General features: G+C 44.7%; 1 protein-coding gene across 4 annotated transcripts in view; it reads right to left on the bottom strand.

Moving 5' to 3' along the window:
• Positions 1–515: 515 nt before the first annotated feature.
• Positions 516–9,358, bottom strand: part of crebbpb (CREB binding lysine acetyltransferase b) — a 44,533-nt gene continuing 35,690 nt past the window's right edge. For all 4 annotated transcript variants that reach the window (XM_077528898.1, XM_077528908.1, XM_077528926.1 and 1 more), the window contains 2 exons: positions 4,801–5,082; positions 516–3,664 (listed from right to left, as the gene is read on the bottom strand). In XM_077528898.1, the coding sequence (XP_077385024.1) occupies positions 1,400–3,664; positions 4,801–5,082 (2,547 nt within the window). In that variant the 3' untranslated portion in view covers positions 516–1,399. The remainder of the gene's footprint in view (positions 3,665–4,800; positions 5,083–9,358) is intronic.

The raw sequence follows: 9,358 nt of genomic DNA, 5'->3' as shown, positions 1-9,358 counted from the left end.
TTTGTAATTACTATAACTACTTATTCAGTAGTGTTTTTCAGTACTTGAATAATTTACGGATTTAAAAGACTAATACGTGTAAATGTCATTTGTCTTCGAGGTCAAAGTGGTAAATTGGAAAGGTGGCCATTTAAACTTCATTTCAAGCGTACGTATTTCATTTATTAAACAGCGTTCAAACTCGTTAATCAAAACAGAATTTCAAGTCAAGCTTCGTTAATTTAACGTAGAATTTCAGGCCAGGGTTTCTGATTTTTAGTTTCTGAAACATGGTTTAAACACAGGGTTAAGGTTTCCAAATCAGTGTTACGGTGTTAAAAATCAGGGTATGTTTGTATGAAAATGTTAGCATTTACTGTAATTTATTTATTTTTGGGGCAATGCTTATGCAGTATCTTCTCAGAAAATGATTAAATGTAAGAACATTTAACATTTGTGTCAGGCGGAAAGAAATCAAGAAATGGTCACATTAATTCTAGAGGGAAAATGTTATGCTAAAAAGAAATGACCAACACTGTGGCACACAGGTTTATTAAACAATATGGTATATAAGTAGGAAATGAGCCATCTTGAACCAGTTTGTACAGTGATTTCTTATTTTCTGCATATTTACAGTGCTGATGAGCTGCGTGATTTACATTAGGACAGGTCATCGAGGATTCAAGTTTAATGTAAGATAGAAAACAATGCACATAACTCTGAACACAAATCAGCAGTTTTAACATGATCATTTCTCACCACAGGCAAAATGACTTGAAGAGAATTCAATGGGACAGAAAGAGTGACAAAGTGATTATTTGTACATATGCAAGACAAATACTGAGCCAAGGCCAGTAAAAAAAAAAAAAAAAGAACATTCTGGCTTTTGAACACCTGCCTACTGTGTTTGTCTGTGTGCAATAGTTCCTAAATCTATACAAACGTGATCATCCTCCATAGAGTCTGCAAGCAGGAAGGAAAATTAAGGCTTTCCCAAAGGCAGTCCTTTTTGAAAAAATGGCATATTAGAATAAATTAGGCTGGAACAAGAGAAACTGAGCAAGAAGTGAAACCTGGCAACCCCCCAAAAATTCCCAGTTTAACTTTACAGTCTTGCTCAACACAAATACAATAATTATTTGCAAAGATATAAAGTTAAAATTAAAAAGGGGAGATATTTTGCTTTGAGAGGTTTTGTTAAAAAATCATTACCAGAGCATAAACAAATGAAAAACAAATTTCAACAACACAAAGACCACAGCATCAATTCTTGCATGGCTGGTCTGAACCAAAAATATATCTTTTGTGTCTTCTTTGCAGCACGGATGGGGGAATCACACGGTGTTGGAATAAAAAGCAGTCACTTGCTTGGCCGAAAGTTCACAAACAAACCTTGTAACTTAAGTTTCCCACCTTCCTGCTACAATCCTTCAACAAATTTCTCCAGCGTGTTTCCCGTGTCCCCCACCATGCTCATTTCAGTACTCAAACCCCCTCGACTGGGCGTGTTAAGCTGCGATAGCATGGCACTCGCCTCTGGCGTCCCCATGTGTCCCTGCTCCATGGGGCCCGACAAGGGGCCCCCAATGATGGGATGAGGGGAGTTGGAGAGAAGGGTGCCATGCTGGGGCGATGGTTGAGGCTGTATCCGCGGAGAGGGGCTGGAATGCGGGGGCTGCTGTGACGGCGGCCGAGGTGACTGGACGGGAGCCGGTGAACGCACCTGGTTGCCCAAGGAGTTGCCCATACCCTGGGCACCGGGTAGGTGAGTGGCCGCCTGAGCCTGGCCTTGGAGCATGTGGGGCTGGGGGCTCATGGCCTGCGCCGGGGAGCCCATCTGCTGCTTCAGCAAATGCTGCTGCTGCTGGAGCATGCGCTGCTGTAGGAGGTTCTGGGCTCCGTCCATGCCCATGCCAGCTTGGCCCATTTGGGAAGAGGGAGGGAGCTGGCCCATTGGCCCAACGCCTCCTTGCATAGCCATCTGCTGTTGCATCCGGAGCTGGGAGTAACTTGCCGGCTGCTGCTGCTGCTGCTGGGGAAACTGAGCAGGCATGCCTCCTTGTTGCATCCGGAATAGCTGCTGTCTGCGGTAAAGCTGAGGGTTCCCATTTTGAGCCACATTCATCATCTGGCCTTGGGGTCCCATGGCGGCCATACCCACCTGCTGTGGATGCTGCTGCTGCTGCTGCTGAGGGGGTATTCCCGACCTCTGCATCATAGCCTGCATTGCTGCCGCAGAACCCGGCATGGTCTGAGGGTTCGGCTGCTGCTGCTGCTGCTGCTGCTGCTGCTGCTGCTGCTGCTGCTGCGGTGGCTGGTTCGCCTGGTACTTGGCCGTCCTTTGTTTGATGAACGCGGCCATGAGCTGCGGGTTGGACTTGAGGATGTTCAGGACCTGCTGTTGCTGCTGGGGCGAGCTGGGAGACTTGAGAGTGCGCAGGAGCTCCTGCAAGGCATTGGGCGCAATGTTACTGGGCATCCCCCGCGGCATGTTCTGCTGCTGTGGCATCGGCGTCATGCCCTGCGGCGAGGGCCCTTGGGGAGGCATGGCTGAGGGCATCTGGAGCCCCTGCGGCATCATGGCTCTCTGCATGAGTTGACCTTGCTGCGCCATGGCGACTCCCTGAGCCTGCTGAGTGGCCATGACACCTTGTTGAGGAGGACCCTGAGGCGGCTGGCCTGCAGCTTTCTGCATTCCGGGGCCCCACTGGCCCTGCTGCATAGCCTGCATCACCTGGGGCCCCCGCATCATCTGCATCTGGCTCTGCATGGGGCCAACCATGCGTGGATGGTTTATGGGCAGCCCGTTCATGGCGTAACTTTGTTGCTGCTGCTGCTGCTGCTGTTGTTGTTGTTGCTTTGCCTTGGCAGCCATCTCTGCCATCTCGATCTGTTTGGCCACCTTCAAGGCCGTCAATTGCTGCTGCTGTTGTTGCAGCTGCGGTGGCATTTGAGGCTGAGGCTGGTGTGGCAAGCTGGGCAGAGGCGACTGCTGCTGATGGAGCGGGGATGACTGGGGTTTGCCCTGTGGGATGGGCGTCGGTGGCTGGCTGCTGCTGCGGCCGTTGTTGGGGAAGCCTTGATTGGTGGGGTTGGGCGGTGGCGGCTGCTGCGGCGGTTGCTGCAGAGGTTGATTGGGCACAGGCTGCGGGGTCTGCGGCGTGTGAGGCTGCTGCACGGAGTTGGGAGTGTCGGGGGCGGATGAGGTAGGCGGGGAAGGCATGGTCATGCCTCTTCCGGCCATGGTGGCCATTCGGCGGCGCATCAGTTGAGCCTGCTGGAGGCGGTGCTGGATCTGCTGCTGTCGGAGCTTGTGCTTGATGTTGAGACAAAAGGGGACGGGGCATTTGTTCTCCTGACAGTGTTTGGCGTGGTAGCAGCACAGCGCAATGAGCTGTTTGCACACGGGGCAGCCGCCGTTGGTCTTGCGCTTGCAGCCCTTGGTGTGCTGGACCACCCGCTTCATCTTCTGACACGACGGCAGGGAGCAGTTGGCGTTGCGGCACTGGCAGGCGTGGACCAGGGACTGAATGCAGCGCTGGATGCTGAGACGTCGGCTCTCCTGGGGGCTCTTGGAGGACTCTCCTCCCTGGTTGTTGCTGTCATCATCCAAGTCCAAGCCCCACTTCACCATCTGGTGTTCGTGGGCCTTTGAGTTATAGCAGTTAATGCATAGGTCGTAGTCCTGCGGTAGGAAAAGGAAAACAATTTTTTGGTTACATTCATTTATCAACTATACATCGGTCACATTATGCGGTATAAGAAATAGATTTACAACTTCTCTCATGAAATGATCAACAGTATACATCTTTGATAGAGAACAAGAGAAAAAAAATGGAAAAAAAATAAAATAAAATACAATTTCTGTGATGTCAACAAAAAGGCCGGTGCACGGGAACTTGTTGATACAGGGTTAATTTGTCCGGTAAGATTTCTTTACCGTTTATGCAACATTTAATAATAATAATAATAATAATAATAATAATCTGCGATTGGTTAGCAACTGGTCCAGGGTGTCCCCCGCCTACTGCCCAGAGCCAGCTGAGATAGGCTCCAGCGCCCCCCGCGACCCTTGTGTGGAATAAGCGGTCAAGAAGATGGATGGATGATGATGATGATAACAACAACAACAACAACAACAACAACAACAACAACATTATATTCTGAAGCGACCCTTGTGAGGAATAAGTAGTTCAGGATGGATCAATGGATGGATTAATGGATCGTCATACTGGAATTAAGTACTATAGTGAAACTTCTGTGTTTACAATGAAAATGTTAAGATTCCCTCCAATTTAATAACCAATCAAATCTATTGTAAACAAGAGTGACGTCGTCGAGGGTGCTTATCGGGTCCCTTGTGTTGAGTTTTGTTAAAGGATCATCTGTGGTCAAAATTAAACAGTGTGATTAACCTTCATTAATATATGATTAATGCAATTTTTTTGATTAATCAATGAGTTAATGCTTTAACTTTGACAGTACTAATTTGAACATTATAGAAAGAGCACAATAACACAAATAGGTGACTTTTAACCAAATAGAAGGTGCCCAAGAACGATGAATTTGTGCAGGGGATAATTTAAATGTATATTTCCAACCTTTCTATGGGGTATATGCCACAAAAGAGGCGGGACTGTTTTTTGCACATCAGCTTTGGTTCCGGTTTGGTTTGCGACGTGTGGGCTGCGTCAAAATACTTGTGCTTCTGACTTTGTGCCCCTCGGTTGCGCGTTCGCAACGCGGACCGGAACCAAACTCGTGCAAAATCACGGCAGCCGGAAGTCCCGCCTCTTCCGTGGCATACACCCCATTGCCTACCTCACAGACAGTGCAGTGCCAACGAGTCTCCACGTGGTGTTTGCACTCATTGCACGTGTACACAAAGCGGTCCTGGCCCTGGTTGTGCAGTTCCACCAGCATGCACATAGTGCTCCACTTGCATCGCCGCAACGAACTGAACTCCCAGTGCTTGTCTCGGGCTAACGTCAGGAAGGAGTCACGGCCATCCATCAGGTCACATGCCAACAGAGGGTCAGGGTCCATGATGGGAGGCAGAGTGTTGATGACTGGCCCAGAATGAAGGTGGATGACAAAAAACACCTGGAAGGAAAATAAACATTTTTAAGATTGAGCTCCCATGCCACCAGCTAAAAAAAAACATACCATACTGCACACCTGCCGCCATGGGCAGGCCACAGAGGTCCGTGCCCGCCCACCAAAATGATTGTGAGGCATGGATCTCTAAAATGGATCTTCTTTATTAATTTATTTTTCATTCATTCTCTTTCGCACACTTATGTCCGAGTGTCGCAACACAGGTCTCACAGTGGAGGAGGTACTTGTGTTGGCTGCTTGTGTTCATTGCTGCTACTGCTCACCGCTTGTGAATTGTTCTTGTTTTCGGTGTCGGCTACGGCCAACAGTAGCGGTTTGTTCAAGACAAATAATAAGTGTGATATTCCCAAACAACGTTTGCTGGCAGCATGTTTGCAAGACGTCACAATATGAAGAAATAGTGGTGTGGTTTTGTTTGATTGATGGCCAGTCTTATCAGCAACAGCCATCACAGCAGTACTGAAAATAATGTTAGGCAGGCCCACACTGGCCTATACGCAACAAATACGTCAATGTTGGTGTGTGAGCGTCATGTACTAGTGAAACTGCAAGTTTTTTGGTTTGGTATTGTGTACTGTGGCAAGACGTCTGTATTACATGTACGTAGTTGTAAATAAGGAGTTCCGAGGATGCTGGCGCACAAGACCATCGTGCGGCAAGTGAGGATAGGACATACTACAAACTACATTAGACACTTGAAAAAAGAAACAACGGGAGCCGCATATCGTTTGGGCATCTAAAATGAGGTAGAATTTGGCTTTCCTTTTTTCTTTTTAATTCAAACAGGTGGCCCATTGGAAGTGCATCCGCCATATTGGATGTGGCAATTGTATTCGCCATTAAAATCGGCAAATAATTAGTAAGATTGAGTTTGAATGGGATAAGAGAATCAAAGGTTCCTTATTAATCCAATGAATTGTGGCTTGATGATACATCTCGAAGGAAAAACTGAACGAGGCATCTTTACAAATAGCTTCACTTTGCTCAATCCAATATGGCTGCGGCGTCAACGCACTCACAACGGTGTTGCTGTCTACTGAATGTGTATGTACTGTAAATGCAAATCTATGATAATACTGATCAGCGGGCAATAGATGGATGCACAACAATGTGACGTGAATTTATCCAAATATATGGGGCAAGTTAATATGGAGGACCAAAATAAATGAATGCACCATTAAATAATTAAATACATTTGTAATTAATTCATTAAATGTTTCATTTATTATTAAATCATCTAGGATTATGTGTGTGTGTTCATATATATATATATATATATATATACACACACACACACACACACACACACACACACACACACACAATTATTTCTCTATTTAATTAACTATGTCATGCCGGTCACTGTGTTGCGGTGTTTCATCAATTTGTATTATCTGTCAAACTCAAAGTTTGGTGGGCAGGTCCTAATACCGGATTGGTCACCCTGTTCACCAAAACTCACCAAGTCAAGGCAAATCTATTTCAGAATACTGGATTGATGCAGAGTGCGTAGCTAGTAAACACAATTTGATAGGCTGGGTGGCGCTATTCACCTCAAGTGTGTTTCCATTGGACTCAGATATACGCTCTCATGAGGTGCTTTTTGAGACATGTTGAAATGGAAGTATTTTGCAAAAGTGTAATGGAAAGACTTTTTTCGGTCACGGAGGAAAGAAAGTAGAAAGTACAGGGCCACTTGCTTTTGTGTCGGAATTGCTTCCCGAGGGGACAATAAGTCTTATTAAGCACCAAACAGTTTAGCAATAGTACGGAGCCCCTAAGGTGACATGGTAGAAAAAAAAAAAACCTTTGCGTTCCCTCGCAAAACATTTTGCGTTCACGAGGGAACGCAAAATGTTTTGCGAGGGAACGCAAAGTTTGTTTGTTTTTTCTACCATGTCACCTTAGGGGCTCCGTACAATAGAGCTAAGGCTGTTACACACAAACAATTTATAAGCGAAGTGCGCATTAAGTTTGTACGGAGACCCTAAGGTGACATGGTAGAAAAAAAAACGTGCCCTCGCAAAAAACTTTGCGTTGTTTTGCGAGGGAACGCAAAGTTGTTTTTTTCACTTACCATGTCACCTTCGCTGCGCCGTAAACACTTCCGGGTCATCTTCCATGTGAACAAAAGCGACGTGTAAACAAAGCAGTGGAAAAATACATGCTCCATCCTAGTCGCTTTGGGAAAGCTTTCCCACTGTTTTGTTTCATGCTTACAAACGTTCCATCCTCGTCGCTTTTGTTCACATGGAAGATGACCCGTAAGTGTTTACGGCGCAGCGAAGGTGACATGGCAGGCGAATAAAACAACTTTGCGTTCCCTCGAAAAACAACTTTGCGTTCGAACGAAAAGATTACTTTGCGAGGGAACGCAAAGTTGTTTTGCGAGGGAACGCAATCTTTGCGTTCCCTCGCAATCTTTGCGAGAGAACGCAAAGTTTTTTGCGAGGGTACGCAATCTTTGCGTGCCCTCGCAATCTTTGCGAGGGAACGCAAAATGTTTTGCGAGGGAACGCAAAGTTTTTTTTTTTCTACCATGTCACCTTAGGGGCTCCGTAAGTTTGCGCGTGCGCGAGGGAAAAAACGAGGCTACCAACTACCCTATCAATTTGAATAGCGGAGATTCGAGTGGTGACAATCTTTGCGTAACTGTACATTTTAAAGCTGGCAAGTCAACTTCCCCGATGTCAGTAAGCCACACGCTATGCATTTGAATAAAAAACAGCAACGTTCCAGCGGTTGAAACGTTTCTATCAGAGCCGATTCCATTGGATCCAATTCATTTTCAATGGCCGTTTGGTAGTTTCGCCTACCCACAATGCACCACGCCGCTACTGATGCATCTTGAATTCGAGATGCGCACTTCGCTTATTCTTGTGATGTAGCATGAGGAGCCATTAGCATTACGTGACCGCCGACATGAACTGCGAGATCTTGTGAGAGTCGAGGTGGGACATTACGAGAACTATGCCTCAGAAGCAAACCACTCTTCAATAGAAACACCTACAAGTCAAAATGGCACTTTATCGAAATAGTAGAAATATCGCTTTTATTTTGATGTTGGTTTTTCACAACTACAACAACAACAAGCCTCGATCGATCACTCTATATCAGCAAAAAATTAAAAAAAAAATCATAATTTCTAACTACTTCAGGGCAAAGCAGTCAATTAAGACACGATTTGAGTGAATTCGGCTTTAACTCAACCCACTAACTTTGACGGGCGAGTTTGACAGATAAAATAAATTTACGAAACATTGCAACACAGGACCAAGAAATAAATAAAAACAGAAATAAAATTCTATAATTAATGAATGGCACATTTAATTATTTCATGAAATGTAATTATTTTACGACACATTTATTAAATTATTGGTTTATTTAAATCCATATTTAATGAATGAATGACACATTTAATTATTTCATGACATTTATTTAATTATTTAATGGTGTATAAATTTATTTAATTTTGGCACTTTTGGTCCTCCATAAGTTAATGCTGTCTGTAGGGTATTCATAATAATAATAATAATAATAATAATAATAATAAATACCTACGGAGGCCACTGCTGCTTAAATGTGAAAATTAATATAAAATATCAGCGCTATAGAACTCTATGCCTATAGTTGACCAGTGTCACTGTGAGCGGTTACTGTGTCACCACGCTACTTTAACCAAAGTAGTCTTAAAATCTTCAAATTAAATTTTTGACTTCAATGTGTTTTGTTTTTGTGAAAATTAGCAACCAACACGATATTAGCAGTCATCTGGACCGCACCGGACAGCCAACAATGATCATACAATAAATCTTACCTTTCTACGGAAACTGCTTTCTTTCTGCCCACTTCGAGGTCTCCGCATGTCAACCACCGCTTAAGCTGTTCCAAAGTGTGTTTGTTGATTGAACCATGTTGAAATTTCACGCCTAGGACGTTCTCTTCCAAAATGATGTGTGATGTTTGTCCTACTCTGTTATTTTGTCTGACTCATGCATATTAATGAGTGAAACGTGACGTCATTTGTGATCAACCCTATAGGCCTACTGGTCTTGTACTACTGGTCCTACTAGGTCTTGTGGAAATTACTCCAGTACAATGCCTTAGAGATCAGACCAACTTTTTTTTAAAGGGGAAAATAAAATACCTAAAAGGATTCATGATGCTACTTTTTTTCCCCACAATTTCAGACAGCTTCAAGGTGTCTTGATAAATTGCCCCTGACAGACTTTGGTCAAAAGACACAAAGGATAAATAAATA

This window comes from Festucalex cinctus, chromosome 1, assembly GCF_051991245.1.
Source record: "Festucalex cinctus isolate MCC-2025b chromosome 1, RoL_Fcin_1.0, whole genome shotgun sequence".
NCBI lineage: Eukaryota > Metazoa > Chordata > Actinopteri > Syngnathiformes > Syngnathidae > Festucalex > Festucalex cinctus.
This window is presented reverse-complemented; position numbering and strand designations above follow the sequence as displayed.